Source organism: Lynx canadensis, chromosome A2 (genome assembly GCF_007474595.2).
Source record: "Lynx canadensis isolate LIC74 chromosome A2, mLynCan4.pri.v2, whole genome shotgun sequence".
NCBI lineage: Eukaryota > Metazoa > Chordata > Mammalia > Carnivora > Felidae > Lynx > Lynx canadensis.
The window spans coordinates 166355021-166380941 of NC_044304.2; the positions used below are offsets into that span (position 1 = coordinate 166355021).

The 25921-nt window shown below is 45.2% G+C and overlaps 1 protein-coding gene across 4 annotated transcripts in view; it reads left to right on the top strand.

The window, feature by feature from the left end:
• Positions 1–25921, top strand: part of RBM33 (RNA binding motif protein 33) — a 138935-nt gene that overhangs the window by 19697 nt on the left and 93317 nt on the right. For 3 of the 4 annotated variants that reach the window (XM_030308889.1, XM_030308887.1, XM_030308888.1), the window contains exons 2-5: positions 4300–4378; positions 11894–11942; positions 19627–19703; positions 22052–22364. In XM_030308889.1, coding sequence (XP_030164749.1) covers positions 4300–4378; positions 11894–11942; positions 19627–19703; positions 22052–22364 — 518 coding nt within the window. Of the gene's footprint in view, positions 1–4299; positions 4379–11893; positions 11943–19624; positions 19704–22051; positions 22365–25921 lie in introns of those variants that run through there. The other variant, XM_030308890.1, reaches the window with a different exon arrangement.

The following is a 25921-nucleotide window of genomic DNA, read 5'->3' on the forward strand; positions in this document are numbered from 1 at the left end:
GTTTGAGATGTTTTAACCCCAGTGGGCCCTTCCCACCCGTCTCCCCATTTCTTTCTGGCACAGTAGGCAGCCTGGACAGGTCAGTCTTTATCTCCATTGACTTTTACTCTCTTTTCAAGGACCTCTCCAAAATTCTCACTTTCTGAGAGCACCTTTTGGCCAGAACTCTTTTTGCACGCTATTCCAAGTGAAACCAGCTCCTCTGAGAGAGTTGGGAGCTCTCTGTTCTAAGGCTTGCTTTTCTCCTTTGGCAAACTGAGGTACAGCCCTGTGCTGTGGGTGTGGACAGTGGTGTGCTTGTCTGTGATTGACATCCTTGCTTTAGGAGCTGAGTGCCTGGATGGAGGGTGCAGGGGATGCGGCAGGGAGGAGTAGCTCTGAGGTGTCCTTGGCTTACGTCTCTTGGTGCGAAACCCCACAAGCTGGGGCTGGAGCTGTCTGGGCCCCAGCAGTGTCTCCCACAGATGGGGCCTGGATGGAAGAAGGGAGCCCCCACCTCTCACTGGCACTCACCCAGGGCTTAGCCCAGGCCTTAGCCCAGGCCTGGGCAACAGGGGCAGGACGAAGAGTGCAGAGGTCTGAGATCCCCCCTGCACCTGTCTGGAGGGGAGTCGAAGCCACACTGAACTGAGAGGGAGAGGAGGGATCAGTCCTGGTTCAGCAGCCCCAGATTCTTGCAGCTGTGTTCTTTGGGTAGATTTCTTGAAAAAGGTGTTTCTCGTTTGATGTATGCCTTTAGAATCAATTCCATAGACTTTAAATGGTTATTTTATTAAAAATAATTTTCATCAGTTTCACAGGGAGTGCGGTGGGCAGGACTCCTCATGCCGCTGTCCTGGACGTGGAACTCTCAAGGGTACCGAGTTTCTGATAGCTTTCATTGTTGTTGTTGTTGTTGTTTTTTAAATCACTTCTGTTGGGGAGCCAGCGTGTGGTTGGAATCGATGTATTATTACCTTGTTAGAACTTGATTGGCTAAGTCTGGATGAATTCCTGGGGCTTTATTGGTGTTTTTATCATCTGACTCCCCTAGGTAGATTGTCTCTGGGGAGGTATCTGTCTGCTGCTACTTCTCAAGCCTCTTTGCTTGCATGTGTATCTAAGAGGAAAAAATTTCAATCCAGATCTTTGATTTTCCTAATAAAAAAAGTTTTAAATGAGATAGGAGATATACCATGAGATATACACTTGGTATGGGAAAAATGTACAATATCTTATTAATATTTTCCATAATGATTACATGCTATATAATATTTTGGATATACTAGGTTACATAAAATATGTTGTTAAAGTTTCACCTGTTAAACTTTTATTCTTTTTGCTTTTTATTTTTTTTTAAGTGTGTGTTTATTCATTTATAGAGAGAGAATATGTGCTTGTGCAAGTGTAGGAGGGGCGGGGTGGGGGACAGGGAATCCCAAGTGGGTTCCACACTGTCCGCACAGAGCCCATCGTGGGGCTCCATCTCATAAACTGTGAGATCATGACTTGAGCTGAACTCAGGAATCAGATGCTCAGCGGACTGGGCCACCCTGGCACCCCTCTTTTTTAAAATGAGTCTACTAGAGGGGCGATTAGGGTGGTTCAGTTGGTTAAGTGTCCACCTTCAGCTCAGGTCACGATGTCACGGTTCGTGGGTTTGAGCCCCGTATCGGACTCTGTGCTGCCAGCTTGGAGCCTGGAACCTGCTTCAGATTCTGTGTCTCCCTCTCTCTTTCTGCCCCTCTCCCCAGTTGTGCGCATCGTGTATGCGCACACGCTGTCTCTCTGTTTCTCTCTCAAAAATCACATTAAAATGTGGCTACTAGAAAATTTAAAATTATGTATGTGACTTGCATTTTATTCCTGTTGTTCAATTCTGTGTTACCCCTATTTTCCTTAAATAGGGTCTTTGAAAACAAAGAAACTTAGAAAACTTAGAAAACTATGGTTAATTTGGAAAAATGTAAAGATTACACAAAGTATTAGAAAAGTATCTTTGGGGCTCCTGGGTGGCTTACGTGTCTGACTCTTGATTTTGGCTCAGGTCGTGATCTCATGATTCTAGGAGATTGAGCCCTGTGTCAGGCTCTGCAGTGACAGTGTGGACCATGCTTGGGATTCTCTCCCTCTCCCCCTCCCTCTCCCTCTCCCCCTCCCTCTCCCCTCCCCCTCCCCTCCCCTCCCCCTCCCCCTCCCCCTCCCCCTCCCCCCTCCCCCTCCCCCCTCTCCCTCCCCTCCCCCCCCGCCCTCTTGAAATAAAAAAACACCTTTAACTTTTAGCAAAGCAGAACTTTTTCCTTTTAATGTAGTTGTAGTAAAAATATATACTGAAAAGTAATTTTGTAAAGAAAATATCTTACTAAAGTTTTTGATTTTTAAAAAATTCTAGTCAGTGATTTTTCATGCTTAATAGTGTTCGGTAACTTTGTACCTAATTTTTTTAATTATTAAAAATGGCTAAAGCATTTCTAACAGTTGTATGTGGGACTTCTGTATTTTATTTGTGCATTCGTTCATGTGGGTGCTGTGTACTTGACAGTGGTACATGACAAGGTAGGGTCCCCTAAGCCCCTCCCCCTTCTTTAAGGAGTCTGGGATGGAAACCGTGCGGAGGTCAGGAAATTCTCAGTGTGTTGGGGGATGAGTTGGGGGCAGGACTCCCTAGCAGCAGAGGGCCTCTCTCTTCCTCTTGTGCCCTTGCTGGGACTCGTGGTCCAGGGGGCTCTTACCCTTTGGAGGCCAGGTGGACCATAAGATCTACCACTCAGTTGCTGTGGTCAAATTCATTGTCATACCAGGAAAGGAGCTTGACACAGTGGTCCTTGAGAGCAATGCCAGCCCCAGCATCAAAGGTGGAAGAGTGGGTGTTACTGTTAAAGTCATAGGAGACAACCTGGTCCTCACTGGAGCCCTGGATGCCCTTGAGGGGGCCCCCCAATGGCCTGCTTCACCACCTTCTTGATGTCATTGTATTTGGCAGCTTTCTCCAGGTGGCATTAGATCCATAACTGACATGTTGGCAGCGGGCACATGGAAGGCCATGCCAAATGAGTTTCCCATTCAGCTCAGGGTTGACCTTGCCTATAGCCTTGGTGGCACCAGAAGATGCAGGGATGATGTTCTGAGCAGCCCCTCAGCCGTCACACCACAGCTTCCAGAGGGGCCGTCAGTGGTCTTCTGGTTGGCAGTGATGTCGTGGACTGTGGTCATAAGTCCTTCCACAGTGCCAGAGTTGTCATGGATGGCCTTGGCCAGAGGGACTAAGCAGTTGGTGGTGCAGGACGCATTGCTGACAAGCTTGAGGGAGTTGTTGTACTTCTCGTGGTTCACGCCCATCACAGACATGAGGACATCAGTAAAAGAGGCAGAGATGATGACCCTCTCAGTTCCACCCTTCACGTTAGCCCCAGTCTTCTCCATGGTGGTGAACATACCACTGGACTCCACAGGGGAGCCGGCACCAGCGTCTCCCCATCTGATGTTGGCAGGATCTCGCTCCTGGAAGATGGAGCTGGGCTTTCCGTTGATGACAGGTTTCCCGTTCTTAGCGCTGACTGTGCATTGAATTTGCTACGGGTGGAATCACAGTGGAACATGTAGACCTTCTCCGTTGTGTCTCGGGGATGCAGCGCTCACGGCGCAGGAAGTGGCCATGTGTCAAACGGGAGGGAGCAGAGAGCCAGAACTTTTACATCTTAAAATGTCATTTCGGGAATCCTTGAAAGAAACAAGTTGGTTCAGTACAGATCTTCCTCAGCTTACCGTGGGCTTATGTCCTGATAAGCCTGTCACATGGTGACAATACTATAATTTGAAAATGCATTTAATACACCTAACTTACTGAACACTGTGGCTTAGCCTGGCCTACCTTAAATGTGCTCGCAACGTTCATTGTATTAGCCTGCGGTTGGGCAGAATCACGTAACACAAAACCTATTTTATAACAAAGCGTTGACTAGTCTGTGTAGCGTATCGGGGACCGTGTTGAAAGTGACACATGGAGCACTCGTCTGGGTACAGATGCTAGTTGCCCGATTGGCGATTTACCCTCATCCTGTGGCTCCTGGGCGCTGCGGCTGCTGCCGCTCACTGCCGTTCACCACGAGAAAGCATAGGACTGCATGTTGCTTGCTAGCTTGGGAAAAGAGGCGAATTCAAAACTTGACGTATGGTTTTTACGGACCGCGTATTGCTTTTGCACCGTTGTAAAGTTGAAAATCGTAAGTTGAGGCCGTGTAAGTCAGGGACCGTCTGTGTTTGAATATCTGTGTCTGTTTTACTTTAGTGAGACTGACTTTCGTGGCTTCTCTTTCACAGATGATGACTTTGACCAGTTTGATAAGCCTGGCGCAGAGCGGTCGTGGAGAAGAAGAGCCGCGGACGAGGACTGGGACAGGTGCGGGACGGCGAGAACTTCCCTGCTCTGCCGCCGGGCCATGCAGAGAGCCGTACTGACGGCGCTGTGCTGGCTGCCCGGTCCTCTTCTCCGAGTGGGCCTGTCCCTGCCGGGCCCAAGTGAGGGCGCGAGGGCCTTCCGGGGTGGCAGGCTGTCTTCCGGGCTCCTGTTCCCGGCCTGTTGTCTTTACCTCTTTCTGTGTTTTTACACAGTGATGGTGGTATTGATTTGATGGGCGCCCAGAGCTGTTATTGGAGAGATCGTATGCCAGGGTTCTTCCGTTCTATCGAGCCTTCCCAGTATTTGGCCAGACTTTAAAAGTTTTGCCAATTTAATGTGTGTAAAATAGTATCTAGCTATAATTTGTATCTTTATTTCTTTGATTAGTAGCAAAGATGGGACTGTCTTTACGAATACGCGTACACCTGCACTAAAAGTATTTAAAATGCACATAGTAGTGATCAATGTCAGGTCTCTCTAGTGATTACTTCTGATGAGCAGCTCTGCTGGGAGAGGGGCGTGTCCCGGGGGAAGTACGTGGTGGGGCTTAGTCTGGGTGGCGGGTTCTCGAATGAGGATTCGTCTTTACACGTTTCTTAACGACTTAAAAACTGTGTCGGCAGTGTAAAAAATCACCTCATCGTTGGAGTCAGGAAGTTTAGTAATAAAGGTAAATAGGTCTGAATAAAGAACGGCAGTGATGTTCTGTAGTAAAAATCCTGATTGCCATTTGAAGACTGTGAGGCCCCAGAACTTTTACAGAATAATCTGCATTGAGAAGCGTACGCTTTACGGACTTATGGCTTGCATTAAGGTGAGTATTCAGTGGCTCCCAGTCTGTAACGGATCACTTCGAGCCCACAGCAGAACCTCCTGGGAGAGAACCGCCCTACGGAAGCACTGATAAACTAGCTTTGTTCACAGGATGGTGGGGAGCTGAGGAAAATGTAAAGGGGATTTTAATAGCTTACTTGCCATTTGGATGTTTTCTTCTGTCAGTTGTCTAGTCCTGTCTGTATGTAGTTTTCTTGTGGGTTGTTTGTCCTTCCCTTACCGATTTAGGGATTGTTATATTTCCTGAAATTTATTTTTTGTACTTGGAGGTCCCTCTTCGCAGTCTGTGACACATGTTCCCTTAAACAGTAGCCTTCAAGTAGATTTTTATAAATAATATAATCAGCTGTATAATCTGTGTGTAAGCCTGTATGGCTTTTGTTTATTAAAAACAATTTTTTTAATGTTATTGTTTATTTTTCAGAGAGAGACCGAGCATGAGTGGGGGAGGGGCAGAGAGAGAGAGAGAGAGAGAGAGAGAGAGAGAGAGAATGAATGAATGAATGAATGAATGAATGAATGTATCTGAAGCAGGCTCCAGGCTCCGAGCTGTCGGCGTGGAGCCCGATGTGGGGCTTGAACCCACGAATCGTGAGATCATGACCTGAGCCGGAGTTGGACGCTTAACCTACTGAGCCACCCAGGCGCCCGTATTTTTTAAATTAAAATATGAATACGGTATGCTTTGAAATCATTTTCAGACTTAGTTACAAAAGTGACACAGACACTCTCACGAGCCCCCAGACTCACAGTTGCTTTCTGCCACGCCTGCTGTCGTGTGCGTCCTCTGCGCGCCCTCTCACAGAGCTGTCCTTCCTGCTGCGCTTCCAGCGGGCCGCTCGCCTCACCCGTGTGCTGCTGATGTACCTCAGCACGTGGATTTCCTTGTGTATTTCCTGAGAACAGGGACATTCACTTACTCATTTCCAAATCGTGAAGTTAACAAACACGGAATTCTAATTCTTAATCTGTAGTGGTTATTCAGGTTTTGTTAGTTCTCCCCAAAATGGACTTTTATAGCCAAAAATGAGTTTTCTTTTTTACTGGTTCAAGTTTCAGTTCAGGATCGTACAGTGCATTTTGTCCCGTCTTTCATCTGGAGAATTATTTATCCTTGTCTCTTATGACTTTGACACTTTTGAAGAGGACGGACTGTTTGTTTTGTAGACTCACCCTCAATATGGATTTGCAGGCATCTCCTCAGAACTAGACTTAGGTTGTGTATTTGTCAGGAACGCTCTTCGGCAGTGCCGTGGCCTTGCTGACGTCACCACTTTGAGGAGGCGTGTGATGCTGGTCAGGGTGCTTTCCACTCTTTGTCACCTACCCTGTATTCTGGTACATACCAGAAATTTTCCTATGAAAATTGTAAAGTGGTTTGTTTTTTTTTTTTTTTTTAATATTCACATTAGTGAACATACAGTGTGGTCTTCAGTTTGTAAGATTTTCATTTTTTTTATAGTTAAGATCTATAATATGCCTGAAATTGATTAAATTGATTGATTTTTTTTTAACTTACGGAGAATTCCAAAAATATGTGAAAATAGAATAGTATAGTCACCTAAGGTACCATCAGCCAGCTTCAACATTTATTGGTATAAAGCCAATCTTGTTTTGTGTGTAATCTGCAGTCCGCCTCAAATCACAGACATAAGTTCATCTGGAAATATTTCAGATTGTATCTCTCTAAAAAATAAAGGATTTATAAATACAATAGTATTTATAAATAACCACAAGAAAGTGATTTAAAAATTTTTTTTCTAACGTTTTATTTATTTTTGAGAGGGCGAGAACACGAGCAGGGAAGGGGCAGAGGGAGGGAGGGAGGACACAGAATCCAAAGCAGGCTCCAGGCTCTGAACTGTCAGCACAGAGCCGGATGTGGGGCTCCAGCTCGTGAACCAAGAGATCGTGACCTCAGCCGAAGTTGGACGCTTAACCGACTGAGCCACCCAGGCGTCCCGGGAGTGATGTTTTTAAAAATTCCCTTAATGTTCTATTACTGATTGTCTCCTGTAAATATCAATGTATCACATACGCACGCACGCAGAGTGTGGACATGTGTCTGTATGCTCTTTTATAGTTTGAATTGAGTCCAGGTTAGATCCCTGTAGTATAATTGACTGGTAGATCTTTTAAGTGTTGCTTCATCTGTGGGTTCTCACACATCTCGTTTTAGTCTCTACACCTTCGTGAAGAAACAAGGTGGTTTGTCTTGTAGAAGTTATGCTCTTGTTGATTGCATCCCCTGGAGTGTTTTTAGTGTGTCCTTCTTCTCGTGCATTTTCTGTGGATTAATAGATCCAGACGTCGATCAGATGATTCAGGTGAGAAAATGGGCAGAGCAGGATGGATAATCCAAGTGACTTACGTGAACTGCCTGCCCCTGAGGTACTAAATAAGCACTTGATTCTTTTATTTGCCAGCTTTCAAAATAATGGGCCAGGTCCTTAGCATCCCCCGAAGGGGAGTTTTGTTGTGGGATCATTTCCAGCTCATAGGTTGAAGTGCTGCGTGTGTATGTTAATCCGTTGCAGTGACTATTTTTATTAATATTTGAGTTGCTCCAGCGTCTGTCCAGTGGGAGTTTCAGTTGTCAAGATGTTAGCTGGCCTTCTGCTGCGAAGGGGGATTGGGTTGTGGCTCTGCCAGGACACAGGGCTTGAGTTTTCCTTGTTCTCCCTGGTGTGACTGGCGGCTGTCCCCGCGCTGTTTATGAACAGGCTCCTCTCCTCACTCGTTTTCAGTGCGTGTTTGCATACGGGGATTCTGCATCATGTGCGTTTCTTTGATGCTTTAAAAGCATAAAACAGCCTCTTCCATGTACTGTGGATGATAGGAGGAGAAATTTGAAAGTTAAGGGGAAGAGTGAGTCAGAAATTGTCATGATCAGCTCTTGCTGCCGTGTTGCATTAGTGTTAAATATTTGGAAGGACGTGATGTCGTTGTTAAACCAACACCTGAAGCGTTTAAGTCTTTTTCAAGGATGTGCTTGTATCAGTCTGTGTCCATGCAGGAGAAAGACCGCATTCTTGAGGCTTCAACCGGAGGTCATTTGATTGAAGGGGCTACTTACGGGAGAGGGTTAAAGAAGCAGTCAGAGTCGGTGAGGTGTGCGGGGAGTAGCAGCGGGCCTGAAGGGGAAGAGGGGGCATCCTAGAGCCCAGTGGGGGTTGCGGTGCTGGCAGCAGGAGGGACGGTGCAGGTATAGGGGAGGGGCAGTCCCTCTCCTCCCGCTTTGTAGTACTCCCTTGGGTCATCCCATGGCCCGAGGCCAGCCGGGAGCAAGTCCAGGAGAGCCTGCACGAGTCCTCCCGGAGAAACCTTCCAGTAAACGGAGGTGGCAGAGACCGGAGGAGGGTGGCCTGGAGAGAGGAGGCACGCAGAGACGAGGGGACTCAGTGCGCTGTTTGTCATCACTCACTTCTCAGTTTGAAAGGCTGCAGCCACGTGGCTGACCACAAAATACTCGTTTCTTGAAAGTGTTTTTCAGCGTACACATGTTGCTTAGTTTTTGGTTTTGTTTTTAGTGTTTATTTAGTTTTGAGAGAGAGAGTGAGCGAGTGAGCCTGGGTGGGGGTGAGGCAGAGAGAGATGAGGACAGAGGATCCTGAAGCAGGCTCTGTGCGGGCAGCCCGGCGCGGGGCTCGAACTCCCGAGGCGTGAGATCGTGACCTCAGCCAAAGTCGGACGCTTAACTGACTGAGCCACCCACGTGCCCCACTCCTGTTTATTAGTAAAAGTGTACTTGCCCTTAGAGAGAGCTGATTGTCTCTAATCTTGGATAAGAAACATAAGAATCTTGGGTGATGCTTGCTGAAAGCCCGAGGGAGTCTGGCAGTTGGAGGAAGGACCCTCCTCACCCAGCCCTGGCTCCTTTCCTTGGCCCACGTAGCTGCGGTTGTTGGCACGGGCCCAACTGCTCATCTCTTTGGTTTTTTTGTTTTTGTTATTATTGTCACGTTCTTGTCATCAAAGCTTAGGGTCTTGGTCTTTCCTTCTTGCCTTTGCATGAGGCCAAAAGAGAGACATTGGCTCCTTTGATGACCTTGAAGCGAACTCCAGGAATGTCACCGATAGCCGGATCTTTGCGACCAAATCCAGCAACTGGAACCACGTTATCTTCCTTGATAAAATTCATCCAACTGACTTTGGGTACAAAGGCTGTGATTTTTTGGCCATTCGCGATCAGCTGGACGCTGACACAGTTCCCGATGGCAGAATTTGCCTGTTCGCCTTCCGCCTTTACTTTCCCAGCATATTTCTTTTGCACGGGAGGCATTTCCACAGGGTTGGCCTTCAGGGCTGTGCCCAAGTGGACCTCCTTGTTCTGTTGACCTTGCCACTCCCGATCTCATCCTGGCAGTGGGAAGACTGACACTTGTCCATCCTGCCGGGTCCCCGGCCCCCCCCGGCCCCAGCAAAAAAGTGCACTGCTCATCTCTTTGAACGGACTTGATTGGGCTAGGCACTCCCGCTAGGTCATTGTTGTTTTTGGTGACGGTGTAATTTTGGTAGTGCTTTATAGTGTATAAATTTCTTTCCTTTTGCGTACATCTTTTGTAAGGATCCAACTTGATGCCAGTAGAGAAATACATTGGAGGTATATTTACTTTTTGTGGGGGGTTTGTGTGCAGTAGTTAGGATTTGGACTCCAGAACTAGACCATCTCGGTTCACCTATTGATGTCGCCACTTCCTAGCAGGGTGACCTTGAGTTGATGATTTAGAACCTCCTTGTCTTTGTTTTTACATTAAAAAAAATGGGGGATGATATAAATATCTATGTAATGGGGTGGTTAAATCAACAAGAACACTAATACGTGTGAAACACTTAAATGGTTCCTGGCACGTAATACACTGATTTCATGATTTCTTGAGCTATAGTTTATGTCTGTTGTGGTTGTGTGGGCTTAATCCTTCTGTCTCCCATCCTGCTTTCTTATTTCATGGTGGTGTCTTTGTTAGTCACAGAAGCAACTATTTTCCATCCATGTACGCTTCACTCATTTATAACTGTTAGTTTTCTTTTATCTTTTTTTAGAAAAATGCTTTTGTTTAGGAAAAATGGGTAGTCATCAAAGACTGATTTTTTTCTTTCTGTATACACCTCTTGTTAGCAGAAGGTAGGGGTAGTTTCTAGATTTTTGTTTGTATAATTAATTACCAACGCCTTTTTGTATTATGGTTTTAGGCGTTCTCAGTGTCCCCTAGGCTGACAGTGTCACCTTTCATTTTTGTCAGAGTGACAGCCTGGCGGGGGGCTTGTCCTCACAGGGGCGAGTGAATTGGTCATCTAGAATCAGTTCTCAAGTGCGGTTCTTGTTAGTATTGTGAACGGATCCCATGTTTTCCTCTCCCGTGGAGGATGGCCGTACTGACTATAACACGGAAGAAGCAGACGTCGTAGCTGAGAGGTGATAACGTGATTTGTGGAAATGTTGGAAGAAGTCCTGTGTGACTGTGTCATAGCTGTCTTATTCATACAGGTTCGTACAGGTCGGTGACAGAGTTACCCCACAGGTAAGCTCTTGTCCTGGATCTCATTGCCGAATGACTTTGGGCCACTTGTTTAATCTTGTCCTTGTTTTCTTTATCTATAATATGAAGGTAAAGGATTTATACAGGGTAACCTAAGATAACAAAAAAGGTGCGTGAGTGAAAATGATTTCTCGAATTGTTTCTAGTTCTGAAAGTGTGTAGAAACACATATTTCTGTGGTAACTCCTGTAGGCATTCCTGTATAGATCCTGGTGTTCTGCAAAGTAGCACACTGCAAGTAAACATGCTTTTTGGATACAGTAATGCTCAAAACCTGCAGACCTTACAGAAATTCGTAACCAGAACGCTTATAAAAGAGAGTAACAGCCCTGATACCAATATTGCTGCATTCGCACCTAAGAAATGCAGTCTGATTTTCTCCTTCTAAGTGTTGTCCTTAAGAGGCATTTGTTCTTGAGACATTGGGTTCCCCAGAACCAAGAATGTAATTTAGCGGTAGCCATCTTCATCAACCAACCAACAGACAAAATACATAGCGGGAAATGTCTTTGGCTTTTTGATCTGGTAAAGGTTTCTGTTTTAATTGTGACATAATCTGCTTCTGATCACCTCAGAACATAAACCTGCTGACGGCACAGTGTCACAGTACGGGCAGACTCCCGTGTGGTGCATAGAGAACTCTTGTAGTTACTGTGATTTACTTGTGTGTTCTCGTCAGTGTCGTCGTTTTCGTTTCTTCAGTTGTTGCAGTTTGATGAGCCTCCAGTGGTCTCTCGGTGGTTTGGGTTGAGTTTTCCTAGTTGATGATGTTGGGCATCTTTTCTTACTTCGTCATAGGTTTTTTTAAGGCAGGGAAAGAAAGGCCTAGCTGTTACTATGGTTTCTTCCTTTACGGATTACTGACCAGGTCCGGAGAAGCGCAGACCTCCCACCGAACCAAACAGTGGCGGTCTTGAGCCTGTGAGAGCTGCCCCCTGTAGCAGAGCCTCCCACACGGAAAAGACCACCTGTTCCCCTGCACTGGAAAATACATTTTTGTTATTAGTGAAGGGAAAGGAAAGCATAGCAAACTGCGTGGGTCGGTGCCCCAGCCCCAAAGTCCCGGCTACGACTCCCAGTGACCTGCAGACCTGTACGCTGCAGGGACAGCGCACTAACTGCCTGTTTTTTTTCTCCCCAGTGAACTTGAAGATGACTTACTTGGAGAAGATTTGCTGTCTGGCAAAAAGGTAAGAAGTTGAGGTCTTCCTGAAACCCGCCTGTAGGCGCTTCGTTGCACTCAGCATAGAGGAGTGTGTCTCCCGCGTGGGGTGCACATTCATGTGTTGGAATTTGAATTGCCTTTTTTTTTCTTCCTTAAATATTTGTTTAATTTTGAGAGAGAGAGAGAGAGAGAGACAATGCACTAGCAGGGGGACGGCCAGAGAAAGAGAGACACAGAATCGGAAGCAGGCTCCGAGCTGTCAGCAAAGAGCCCGACAACGGGGCTCGAACCCACAGACCTGAGATCATGACCTGAGCGAAAGCGGACGCTCAACCGACTGAGCCACTTAGGCGCCCCTTGAATTATCTTTTAATTGCAGAGAGCTGACTGTTTAATCTGTTAGTAAGTTCTCCAGTAACTATGCGAGAGGTCAGTCCTTTGTCACAAACGTTTTAGTTCTCACTCTGCCTGGGCCATCCAGCAGCTGTTGAGTTTGGGAAAGCAGCAGCATAAAACCACCATGTGCTCGTAAGAAAACTAGTATCGGGAGGCTAATATTTTGCATTCCCCTTTGAAAAAATACCTGTTTGTTTGAGAGAGAGAAAGTGTGAGTGGGGGAGGGGCAGAGAAGAGAGGGAGAGAGAGAACCCAAGCAGGCCCCACCCTGTCAGCGTGGAGCCAGATGTAGGGCTTGATCCCATGAACCGTGAGCTCAGACTTGAGCTGAAATCAAGAGTCCGATGCTCAACCAGCTGAGCCACCCGGGTGCCCCAATGCACTGCATTTCCTTTTTGAGAGTCTGCAGATACGGTTGGAGAGAGTCCTATTCAAATATAACACGCATTCAGGTAAATGAGACTGGAAGTCTAAAACCTAATACAGGTTTCTGTAAACCAACCTTCTTGATCAAGTAAAAACTTTGCTATAATTATGTTTAATGTGTGTGTTTATAAGGTGTGTGTATCTGTATGTTGTGTATACGTATACATGTATGTTTATACTACTGCCATTGTATTTTGAACATTGTAAAATGTACATTAAAAATAGAGGGGCGCCTGGGTGGCTCAGTCTGTTAAGCGTCCGACTTCGGCTCAGGTCGTGATCTCGCAGTTTGTGAGTTCGAGCCCCGCGTCGGGCTCTGTGCTGACAGCACGGAACCTGGAGCCTGCTTTCGATTCTGTGTCTCCCTCTCTCTCTTTGCTCTTACCCTACTCATGTTCCGTCTGTCTGTCTCTGTCACTCTGTCTGTCTCTCTCAAAAATAAGCATAAAAAAAAAAAGAAATTAAAATCCAAAGATTAAAGTGAAATACTACGTTCTTTTTTTTTTTTTTTTTTTTTTAACTTTCATTCATTTTTGAGAGAGAGAGAGAGAGACAGAACATGAGCCAGAGAGGGGCAGAGAGAGGAGACACAGACTCCGAAGTAGGTTCCACGCTCCGAGCTGTCAGCACAGAGCCCATTGCGGGGCACGAACCCACAAACCGTGAGATCATGACCTGAGCTGAAGTCAGACGCTTAACTGAGCCACCCAGGCACCCCAGAGGCGCTAAATTTTTGAGAACTTATTAACAGTTTAAAAACACTTGATGTTCTTACTAAATAAATATCAAGGTAGTTTTTTATGCTGTTTTTTCTTTTTTTTTAAGTTTGTTTATTTTGAGAGCGAGCGCAAGTGGGGGAGGGGCAGAGATTGAGGAAAGAATCCCAAGCAGGCTCCACACTGACTACGCGGAGCCCTGATAAGGGGCTTGAACTCATCATGACCCAGGTCAAAGTCAGAAGCTTAATTGAGCCATCCAGGCGCCCCATGCTTAGTTTTTTAAAGTTTTAAGATTGTGGTGGTTTCTTATTGTCCACGATTCTTACATGTAAGCTCATTATACTTTTAGGTGATAAAGTCACATGATTTATTATATCAGATCTGATTATAGTTTCTTTTTATACTTATTTATGATATAGTTGATGAAGGTCTTGTTCTAGAAGAAAACACCAGTGCTGCCATTTTCTTGTAACGATGTTGCATGATTAGCTTTTTTGCTAATACATGAATTAGTTGTAGGATTCTTTGAAGCCACTTTCCTTTCTCCTGTTTCCTGCTGCATCATTGGCCTACAAGTGGCCTGGCTTCGGTCTACCTCAACTTTCCTCCTTTAAGCGGCTCTCATCACTTGTAACTTTAAGAATTAATTTAGTTACCTCTAAATGCACATGATCCCTTGTAAGTAAATGGGGAAAGATCGAAATACTGGAAGTGAAAAACCAGTGAGATTGCCCCTCAGCCTGTCCGTGTTTGAGGGTCTCAGGCTCTGGCCTCAGGGTGTGACTTGCAAGCCCGCCCTTCCTGGGTCATGGTCACAGAGGGAAAGTGCTACCTTTTTCTTTCTGACTCGGCGAATTCGCACAACTTCGAAGTGCTCTTACTGTACGTGGGAGTTCACTACCCTAACGTAAACACCTTTTTTTCCCTTTGTAATTACTAAAGATACTTTAGTGAACAACACCAATTGGATGTGAAAATATTTGAACACAGTAAAGTATTTTTTACGTGAAACCGGATCTCTGTCCTTGGGCTAGCCTGGGCATTATTGTTCGCCCTGTGTTCCTATCAGGATGGCCCACCAGCCCTAAAGACTCTTTGGTATCCGTTTGTCCCCATCTCATGAGACGTTTGGTCTGGTCGCGTATCAGTAAAGATGGCAAAGCACTATTTGGTTTGGATGGTAATGCTGACTATTCTGGGGATGTAGTCTCACTTCACTTTATTGCATTAGTTGATTCGTGTGACTCAGTCTCTTTTTTTTCTTTTCTTTTTTTTTGACGTTTATTTTCGAGAGGGAGATTGAGCGCATGCGCAAGGGAGGGACAGAGAGAGAGGGAGACAGAAGATTGGAAATGGGCTCCACCCGAGCCCAGTGTGGGGCTCGAATTCCCAAACTGTGAGATCATGACCTGAGCCAAAGTCGGATGCTTAACCGACTGAGCCACCCAGGTGCCCCTTGGTCTTTTTTTTTTTTTTTTTTTTTTTTTTTTTTTTAGTTTTTTTATTTTAATGTTTGTTTATATTTGAGAGAGACAGAGTGTGAACAAGGGAGGGACAGAGAGAGGGAGGGAGACAGAATGTGAAGCAGGCTCCAGGCTCTGAGCTGTTAGTACAGAGCCTGACGCGGGGCTTGAACCCACAAACCACGAGATCATGACCCGAGCCGAAGTCAGACGCTTCACTCACCGAGCCACCCAGGCGTCCCCCCTTCAGTCTCCTTTCTGATGGAACAGGAAAGCGTGAGGGCGGCAGCGGGATGCCCTCTGTCTCAGCAGCAGGGCCCTTATCCACCTTGGCCAGTTTGGAAGTTTAATTTAGAGCAGTGTATGTACTCCTCTCTTTTTCTCCTCTCTTCTTTCCTAGCGGTGTACCTTGTAGGAATCAAAGAGCTCAAATTTTCAAAAAGAAATAATGAAAGAAATAGATCTCTAAGTCCCCATGACTGACATTTTGCCATATTTCTTATATTGTTTTTCCGTGTGTTTTAAAGTAGAATTTAAAAGTTACATATATAGGGGCGCCTGGGTGGCGCAGTCGGTTAAGCGTCCGACTTCAGCCAGGTCACGATCTTGAGGTCTGTGAGTTCGAGCCCCACGTCAGGCTCTGGGCTGATGGCTCGGAGCCTGGAGCCTGTTTCCGATGCTGTGTCTCCCTCTCTCTCTGCCCCTCCCCCGTTCATGCTCTGTTTCTCTCTGTCCCAAAAAAAATAAATAAAAAACGTTGAAAAAAAATTAAAAAAAAAAAAAGTTATATATATATATATAAAGATCCCTGCTTTTTAATTTACCCTTGTATTGTTGGCATATCCCCCTTGTACTTAAACGTTTCTTGTTTTGTGATGGCTCCATAATGGTTTTGTTTGTGCACACTGTAGTATACATAGCCATTCCTACATTCACTGAGGGCATTTCCAGCTCATTGCTAGGATTTCGAAAAGAACCCTGACTTTTTATGAGCGCTTGGAAGGACACGTAACAGAAGGAGGGCAGAGTGCGGTCTCCCGCCTGCATTTGTCGCCCTGATTCTGAGGTTTTCAGGTAAAGGCGGTTTTGCTTTATGGTTGCCCACTCCCCTTCCTGAATTATTTTGAAGTAAATCTCAGACATTATCGTGATATATATATATATATGTATATATATATGTATATGTATAAAAGTGTATTTATTTTGAGAGAGAGAGAGAGAGGAACCCAAACAAGGGCCTGCGCTCTCATTGCCAAGCCCGGCAAGGGGCCTGTGAGATCGTGACCTGAGCTGAGAGCAAGCGAGAGTTGGATGCCTGACGGATGGAGCCACCCAGGTGCCCCTATGATGATAGTTTAATGCACATGTACTATGCTTTTGGAATTCTTTTCTTTGCACGGTTCCGTCCAGGAGAATTTCTGGCCCGACGGTGTGCGCGGTTCGGCCTCCTGTCTCGTGTCGCCCAGTTGCTTTCCGGCGCTGTTTTCTCAGCTGGGCAGCAGGTGCACGGGCATGCCTTTCGCTTTTCCGTCCCCTGGCTCTGCGATCACTTCTCCTTTAAACTCTTTGTCAGTGAGGTAGATGAAAAGTGATTTCTAGTTAGTTTACTTTGTATTTATTTGTGTCTAGTGAGAAGGAGTATTTTGTTGGGTGTGTAATCAGGAATTTATTGTTAGAGGTATGCTGGCTGCCTGCCACCGTCTCTCTCCCCCACGCCCCCGCCCCCAAGTCCCCACGAAATGTAGGGGGATGTAGCTTGTCTGGGGAGAGGCTCCTGGGCTGGTGGGCTGCACAGAGTATGGTGACCGTGTCAGACCGACAGGGGCGGCCGAGGACGAGTTCATTCTGGTGTCCAGAAGGGAGGTTAGAGTCAAGTTTCAAATACAGGATAAAACGAAAGGTCGGCCAGCTCCAGAGTGAAGCAAGCTGGCATGACCCGACTAGAGCTGTGAGAAGTTGGGGAAGTCTAGGTGCCAGTCGCCTGTCAGCCTGTGATGCCTTCTTCAGTTTCTGTTGTACCTCGGCAGCGGGTGCCAGACAGGTCGTCTCTGGTCCGCCGGTGCAGACCTTCCTCTACCTTCCGGGGAGTGCTGGAGCACGTTGTTTCTTTCGTGGTTGTCTCCCCCCAGGAGAGGAGGGGCCTGCTGCTCACACGGATTTCAGGAGCATTCCCAGCCGCTTTCTCTCACTTTCTGGGCCTGGGGGCGGGGAGGGGGGCTGCCCCCTTCCCCCCGCCCGCGGATCGCCCAGAGCGGAGTCCTCTAGTCACTCCAGCCTTGTCTGACGGAGCAGTTTGCCCCAGTTCTTTGGGATGTAGTTGAAAGCAGTTTTTGCCTCAGAGATGGAATCTAGGTCTCCACTTCTGCTCTGTCAGCAAAGTGGGTATTTGGTCCTTGCCTCCCGTGCACGGTACTTACCACATTCAGAGTCCACAGGTAAGATCTGGTTACCGTCAGGGCCGGCACAGCATATATTCCTTTTTGTTTGTTTGTTTGGTGAATTATTTATTGGTTCACTGAGTTTTGACAAGTACTTAAAATTTTAAAGAAACTCAAGGAAGCAGCCTCTTACAGAATGTCATTTGGCTTTCATTGAAATGTTAATTTTTAAAGACTTTCTGTGGCTTTATTTAATAAATTGGGCGGCCACATTTAGGCAGGCCTGGCTCATCTTCTTTAGTGGAGGACAGATTCTGTGGGCGACTGAGCAGAACTTGATTTTGGCTGTTAAACAGTCTGTTTCTTTTTCATACAGATCCACCCCTCCCTTCTTCAAGTAAACTACATGGCCTGTGTTAGTTCATTTTTATCTTGTTAGAATGTCAGCTATTAAGTAGAGTTCCTTGAGACCCGTAAGAACTATAAGGTTCATATTTTCTTGGCTTATGTCAAAAATATTAGAACGAGAGTGTACAGAGAAGTTTGAGAAAGCTAGTTTTACAAGCTGTAAAATGTTAGGAAAAGACTGCTTGTTTCATCTTTAGAAAATCAAATTTTTTTTTTTTTTTTTTTTCTGTTTTTATCTTTTTTCATAACGTGTGTGTTGGAGGGGCTTCTTTTGGAGGGGGTGGTAATTTGTATATACCATGAAAGTAATTTGAATAGGGAAGGAAAGTGTGAAGGGACACTTCTCCCCCTTCCCGCCGAAGTGTAAGATACTGGTGTGTATTTAAGGCAAAACCTGGAGTGTGCAAAGTTGAGCCTCTACCTGTGGGTGTGGTGAGTGCGCAGGCCTGTCAGGAGCAGGGGCGGGACCTGAGCCAGGCATGTCTGTTTTCACGTGTCACCTCTATTGGACGGACCAGTTTTATTTCCTTACCATTTCAATTCGGTGATCCAGTTCTCTAAAATCTGCTTATTTCTGAAATTCCACCTTGTTTTTGTTTAAACAAAAACCTTCAGATTTTGGATACTAACAGTGTTAGATTTAGTCAAGTCTTCTTTTAAGTTTTTATTTTAACCTCTGTTAGTTAATACACAGCGTTGTGTCAGGTTCCCGTGTACTGTATGCTGATTCGCGCTTCCACACGTCCGCTGGTGCTTCTCAAAGTGCACTGCTTAGTCCCCACCACCTGTTCCCCCAGCCCCCAGCCCCCCACCCCCAACCATCACTGTGTTCACTGTAGTTAAGGGTCTGTTTCTTGTCTCTCTTATTTTTTCCCTTTGTTTGGTGTGTTTCTTTTTCTTCTTCTTTCTTTCTTTTTTAAGTTTTTAAAAAGTTTTTATTTTGAGAGTGAGAGGGGTAGTGTAGAGAGAAGGAGAGACAGAATTCCAAGTGTAGGCTCCACACCATCAACGCAGAGCCTGATGCGGGGCTCGAACTCACGAAACTTGAGATCATGACCAGAGCTGCGATCAAGAGTCAGACGCTTAAACGACTGTGCCACCCAGGAGCCCCTGTTTGTTTTGTTTCTTAAATTCCACATGTGAGTGAAGGCGAATTTAGTCAAGTATTACGGATACAGGGAAAAATATTCATAGGATACTACCAAAAGAGTCTCCCCTTTTCCTTTTTTGGTTAGATTTAGAATAAATGTGATTATTAGGCTTGTTGTTTCTTTTTTTTATTTTTTTATTTTTCAACGTTTTTTATTTATTTTTGGGACAGAGAGAGACAGAGCATGAACAGGGGAGGGGCAGAGAGAGAGGGAGACACAGAATCGGAAGCAGGCTCCAGGCTCTGAGCCATCAGCCCAGAGCCTGACGCGGGGCTCGAACTCACGGACCGCGAGATCGTGACCTGGCTGAAGTCGGACGCTTAACCGACTGCGCCACCCAGGCGCCCCAGGCTTGTTGTTTCTGAAAACAAAAATTTTATTATTTTTGAGAGAAAGGGGTGGGGTGGGAGAGAGGACCCGAAGCAGGCTCTGTGATGACAGCAGAGAGCCTGATACGGGGCTCGAACTCACGGAGCGAGAGATCATGACCTGGGCCTGAGCCGGATGCTTAACTGACCGAGCCCTGCCAGGCGGCCCAGCCTTGTTGTTTCTGCACTCACCTGACTCTGCACTTGAAATGTGTCTGGGGAGGCGGGTGTCCCATATGTGGAGTTTCTCCACTGGTTCTATCCGAATGAGGTAACTTACTGAATGGCACGTGTTCTAATAACAGGGTGAGAAATAATCCAGCCAATGTAATTTTGCACATTTGTAACCAGTCTTTTTATGGAAGTGGCATGCATTAATTAGATTTTTTGTTTTAATTAGAATCAGTCGGATTTGTCAGATGAAGAGCTGAATGATGATCTTTTACAGAGTGATAATGAAGATGAAGAAAATTTCAGGTATTCCATATTAGCTCATTAAAATTTTTCTGGAACTAAATTGCTAGTAACTGTAATTTACAATTATAACGGGATATGATTGACAGTGTGATACTATATCATTGAACACAATTTTATTTTACACGGGATATTAATACAACATTTATGTGGAAGCCGTATATTTCTGTAAGTAGGTTTTTGGTCTTGTATTCGATGACCTGTGTAATTTCGTTGAGCGCAGATTATGAGAGCTCGGGAAAGGTGTGTACTGAGTTCCTTTATTGGACGGGGCAGTGGCCTCACACACTCAGTATTGTCACTTGCGGTTTGATGTTGCTGCTTTTGTTTCTTTGTTAGACCATTTTTACTTACATGTGATCTGTTGACTAAGAATTGCCATTTTGAAAATTCCTTTGGACTGTACTTCAGACTGTAACTTGACTATGTGAGTGTAATTGTTCTAGTGAGTATAGTTACTTTAGTCGGTTTTGACTACATTAACAAAATACTATGAACTCGGTAGTTGATAAACAACAGAAATTTCTTTCTCGCGGTTCTGGGGGCTGGGAACTCCAAGGTTAAGGCACCAGCACGGTCAGTTTCTAGTTTCTGGTTCCCAGATGGCATCTTCTCTCTGTGTCCTCGCTTGGCGGAGGGTGAGGGAGCTCTTGGGGTCCCCTCTGTAACAGCACTCACCCCTGTCGGGGGAGGGGGGGCTCCATCCTTCTGACCTGATCACCTCCCCAAGGCCCCACCTCCAGGCACCATCACACTGGGGGGTGAGGATTCAGCAGATGAGTTTTGGGGGGACGTGAATATCCAGCCCCAGCGAGCATGGACGTCTCTCTGTTGTTGACGCAGTAAAGCTCTGTTAGAAGAGCGGGAAGCGGCGGGTAGTATTCTCTGGTGGCGGAGCAGGGTTTTCAGTTTTATGAGAAGACCTATATTGGGAAAACTTCGGGAGATCTCTCTGTCATGAACGTCGTTAACAGATATATGCCACTGATTATCGAACTACAGATCTGTAACTGGTTTTCTAACATGAAGTGGTTGTTTTTGGATAGCAGTGCAGTTTTCAGTTAGTTCATTCCACCACTTAAGTTTCCCAGGTCTGTTGTGCGACATCATCAATGTGTGTACACTCAGGTTTATCCGCAGATCTTGCCCCCTAAGTGTTTTGGCACTTACTGTTTGCCTACTGTGATTTAATACGTTGAGTGTCATTTGTTTGCAATTTTATTTTTTTGAGAGAGAGTGTGCACAAGTGAGGGAGGGGCAGAGGGAGAGTGGGGAGAGAGAATCGCAAGCAGGCTCCACGCTCAGAACGGAGCCCGACGTGACCTGGTGCTTTATCGCTTAACTGACCAAGCTATCCCGCCACCCTGATTTTTTTTTTTTTTTTTTTTGCAGTTTAAAAACCCTCTTTGTTATTTTCCCAATATTACAAACTGATTGTTTTTTTAATTGTGACTAGCACAGATTTTATTTATTGAACATTGACATGTATTTTCACACACATTTTTAATATTTTGATTTTTTAAATAATTTATAATTTACATAATAGAAAAAGAAAAAATTGTTCTTAAAATTCCATCTGTGATTCTTTCTTTCTTTCTTTCTTTCTTTCTTTCTTTCTTTCTTTCTTTCTTTCTTTCTCTCCACCTTGTGTACCTTTTATTTTAAAATTTTTATTTTTTAAAATTTTAGTTAGCATACAGTGGGGTATTGGCTTCAGGAGTAGAATTCAGTAATTCATCACTTCCATATGACATCCAGTGCTCAGCACAATTCCCTCCCTGAGTACCTGTCACCGATCTAGCCCATCTCCCACCCAGCCCTCCCTCAAACCCTCAGTTTGTTCTCTATCGGTAAGTCTCTTGTGGTTTATTTCCTTCTCCTTGTTTTGTGTGTGTGTGTGTGTGTGTGTGTGTGTGTGTGTGTGTGTGTGTGTGTGTGTGATTTTTCTGTTTCTAGAGTAATACTGCCACTTTTACTTTGGAATCCTGTAAAACAGTGAGCATCCTTTTTACCCTGGAAGTTAGAATAAAATGTCATCTGTTTGTTTTCAGTGCTAGAGTTTTGCCAGCCAGACTCGTGTCCCCATCTGCTTGATCTGATTCTTTTGGGCAAAAAACGTGCGTCTGATGATAGTGCGGATGCCGTATGCGTTAGGGGATCGTGGCACAGGCTCAGTATGGCGCACTGAGCTCTGTTTCCAGTCGTGATTGGAGGAATGTGCATCTGCCCGTCACCGGGACAACTTTTCGCCAGTCGTGCTTGAAGTCTTTGTAACAGTTCGTTTATGGAGCAACTTAATTTTGAGCTTTACTCTGATTGGGCACCTTTCTTTCTGTTTTTGTTCTCTTTAGTTCTCAGGGTGTCACAATTAGTCTAAACACCACATCTGGCATGGTCACGTCATTTGAACTGTCTGACAACACTAATGACCAGTCCGGAGAACAGGAATCTGAGTATGAACAAGGAGAGGACGAACTTGTTTATCACAAATCCGGGGGATCTGAACTGTACGCTCACGAGTACCCGGAGGAAGGACGCTACGAAGGCCATGGCGCTGAGCTGACGGAAGGCCACATGGAATATGTGGAGGAGCCGGAGGAGGGGCAGCTGTACAGTGACGAAGTGTTAGACATCGAGATCAATGAGCCCTTAGATGAATTCACAGTGAGTCTTTTTCCTTTGTGTGGCCGAAGATGACCTGGCTGCCTAGGCATGGGTTTCTAGACTGATTTGAAATCTATTTCCCTCCCTCGGGAGGGAGGGAAATTAGACCTTATTATCACTGTCTGCCAGTTTCTTTATCTGAGCTATGACAAAGTTTGTGTTGACAGCTTGTTTGGCTGGAGGTAATGCCCCTTTGTCATTCTGGAAGGCTGCACAGAATCGTGACCTTGAGGATTGCACCTTAAGGAAGAAAACAGCTTTGTGTGGTGGAGATACACTGTCAATTGTTGGAAGTACTTAATGCAGAGCTTTTATCCAGGCTTTAGACAAGATCTGATAAAGTCCTTCCAAGGTGAAAAGATTATTGACCTGCTAAAGACATCTTTAAGGTGCTAATATTCCAGAGTGATTGATGTCCTGTTCATTCATCCTTTTTTGTAACTGAGAACTGTCTAAACATGAATAAAGAGATTGGAGGTTAGTTTTGGAAATGTCACACGTAATTTGTTATCTGTAATCAGGAAGCAAAGATTGTGCTGATTTCTATTTCAGGAAGATGATTTTGATAAGTAGCTTTTTAAAAAGTTGAACTGTCAAGAAAGAAAAGGTACTCGTGAAAGATTGCTCGCTCATCTGTCTCAGTGATTCATCCTTAAGAGATACTTGTTTTTAAAACTAACGCTTAATGAAAATCTATGTGGGAAGGATGCGATAGTCATCGGTAGAATCTTAAGGCTTTCGTGATACTGAAATTACACTGAGAGGCCATGTCACCTGGGCTGCCGGGCAGGACCCGGTGGAGACGTGCACAGTTGGGGGTAACGGCGTTGCCTTATTCTCGTCATGTTCTTATTCAGCGGAAGCTTGCTTTTGAGAAAAAAATTTCAAAATCAGAATCTTGGTCATTGGTCATATGTACATATAAACGCGAGTAATTTTGAAAAGGATTGTTTATGTGGAACTTTAGGGTATTTAGTCCTAATCATGATTGTGTTTATATATCTCAGTAGTTATTATTAAGATCTGATTCTTTTTGAATGCTTTCTCTTAATGGGAACATGTTTGTAGTTTTGGTAAATCAAAGCATGTAAAAGGCATCATGGGTGCTTACTCTTTTGATAACGGTAATGGTTTGGCTTAGTAAGAAGTCTTCACTGTGTGGACAGGTGCTGTCTGGCTTACCGGTGTGTTTGTGGACTGTCTGAAGTTGGGGTACTATACATTTAAAATGTTTCTTAAAAATTAAGCCAAGATCTTTTAAAAATGTAGCCGGTTATTCGCTTGATTAGAGCATTTTATTATTTCTACTGTTTGTCGGTAAGATAAGGTGATTGGGTAATCATATGTGAGTCCTTTTCCCTTGTAAATTCAACAGCTCAGCAAATCTCCACTGATGTCCGGGCACTGGGGGCACACATTTTGCTAGAATATGAGACATGAGGCATGGCCCCTGCCTTCTGTGAACTTAGAACTTGGCGGAACAGATCAGTGTGGAAAGTGCTCGACAGCACAGCTGTGCCTGGCTGCGTAGGAGAGATTTCTCACTGTGGCCTTCTGGCAGAATTTGTCATAAAGAGAATTCTCACACGTGAGGACTTTCCCTCTCTTTTGTTGCATTGTCAAACTAGACCTGCATTTAGGCCCCTGGTTGTATAAACTCCAACTTAGTTATCCAATGTCTTGTGACCTATGAGTCTGGTCTCAAGAAGAAAAACAATGTGGCAACTCAAGATTCAAACCAAAAGAATCACGAACAGTTTTGCTTAGTTTCTGAAAGTGTCCTAACATTTTCACAGGGAGCTGTACGCCTTAACGGCGAGGCGAGGTAGTGTCAGCTCTCCTCGGGACATCTAGCTTTAGAGCCTTGGCCATTCTTTTCTCTCTCTTCCCTGTTTCTTTAAAATCGCTGGTTTCTGCATAGTTGTCATTGTGGTGGAGTCTGGCATTACCTTTGCTTTGGCCCGAGGACCTAGATGGCCTTGAACCGGGGCGCGCTGCTCCTGCTCTGCTCCCACTCTGCCGCGGAGGGGGCCGCTCCCTGGCTTCCCAGGCCTTTGGTGGTGCGCAGTGAATTCGTTATTCATGATTAGATGAACTAATGCGGGAGTAGATTGCGTACCTGTGTGTCCCAGTAGCATTTGAGGTGATGAAAGGGTTTATTTCGCTGTGGCCTGTGTCCTGGTTAGGATTTGTTAACTTGTTTTCTCAAGCTAGACTCGAACTCTGTGACATGCAGACCATGAGCACATTTGGTCTTTTTGGGCTCACTCTTAAAATCACACGGAAGGACTAACTGGGAGTGGAATCGCAGAGCCACAGAATTTTACAGTTGGGAGGGACACTTTTACTTATGAAGAAACTTGAGGTCCACATTTAAAAGTTGGTAGAACAATCCTGGTTTTCTTTCCTGTTATACCCAATAGTAAGACGTTCCTTAGGTTTTTTTTTTTTTTTTTTTTTTAAATGTTTACTTATTTCTGCGACAGAGAGAGACAGAGCATGAGTGGAGGAGGGGCAGAGAGAGAGGGAGACACAGAATCTGAAGCAGCTCCAGGCTCTGAGCTGTCAGCACAGAGCCCGACGTGGGGCTCGAACCCGTAGACTGCGAGATCATGACCTGAGCTGAAGTCGGACGCTCAACCGACTGAGCGACCCAGGCGCCCCCTTTTTTTATTTTTATTTTTTTAGTTTTTATTTTTTTAATGTTTATTTCTGAGACAGAGCTAGAGCAAGACGTTCCTTAGGTATTATGAGTTTTCGCCAGTGCTGATCTTGAGAGTGAATTGGGATTTGATTTAAAAACGTGTACTCTTGTATTAAGAAAAGGTTTATATCGCTTATTATTTAACAGAATATTAGAAAATTGTTGGGTGATTTATACTTTTAAGCACAATCCATTTAGAGCCTTTAAAATGAACATAGATTGAGATTTCTGAAAACACTGTTCTGTAAAAACAATTTCAAATTGATAGTATATGGGAAGGGTAGCAGGTTGTTGTTTCTTGGTGCGAATCCAGTGAGATAGGCTCTTCTCCATTGTACGTTAGCTGAAAATTTTCAGTACCATCGTCTGGCCGTATTTGAAACCCGACAGTTGTGCTGTCAGTGACTTGCGGGTGGTGCCAGTTTCTCTTTTTGCTAGGATGCGAACAGTTTCTTCTGGAGAGTAAAACGCAGTGTGTTCAGATAGTCTCAGAGACAGTTGTGGGGTCTCAGATGGTGTCTCATCTTGAATACAGCTACTTTCTTTGGGCGTTCTAGGTGCGGCTCTTGTCTGCTCCACAGGAGTGTGTTCGGGTTCTGTCCGTGCTCACTCTTGGTTTTTTGTCTTGGAACCACCCACTGTGCATTTCAGCCAGTGACCAGGCACACTGGGAAGTTCAGCTCTCTGCATAGGATCAGATGTCCTTGTTACTTGGTGATGTCTGCAGGAACCCTTCTTTCTCTCGAATTGTCTTTAGCCAGCTTGTCTGCTTCCCTCCATATGCCCTTCAAGGGACGCCTGCCTGCTGACATGCCCCTTCCATTTCCTACAAAGCTGGAGTCACCCGTTTAAT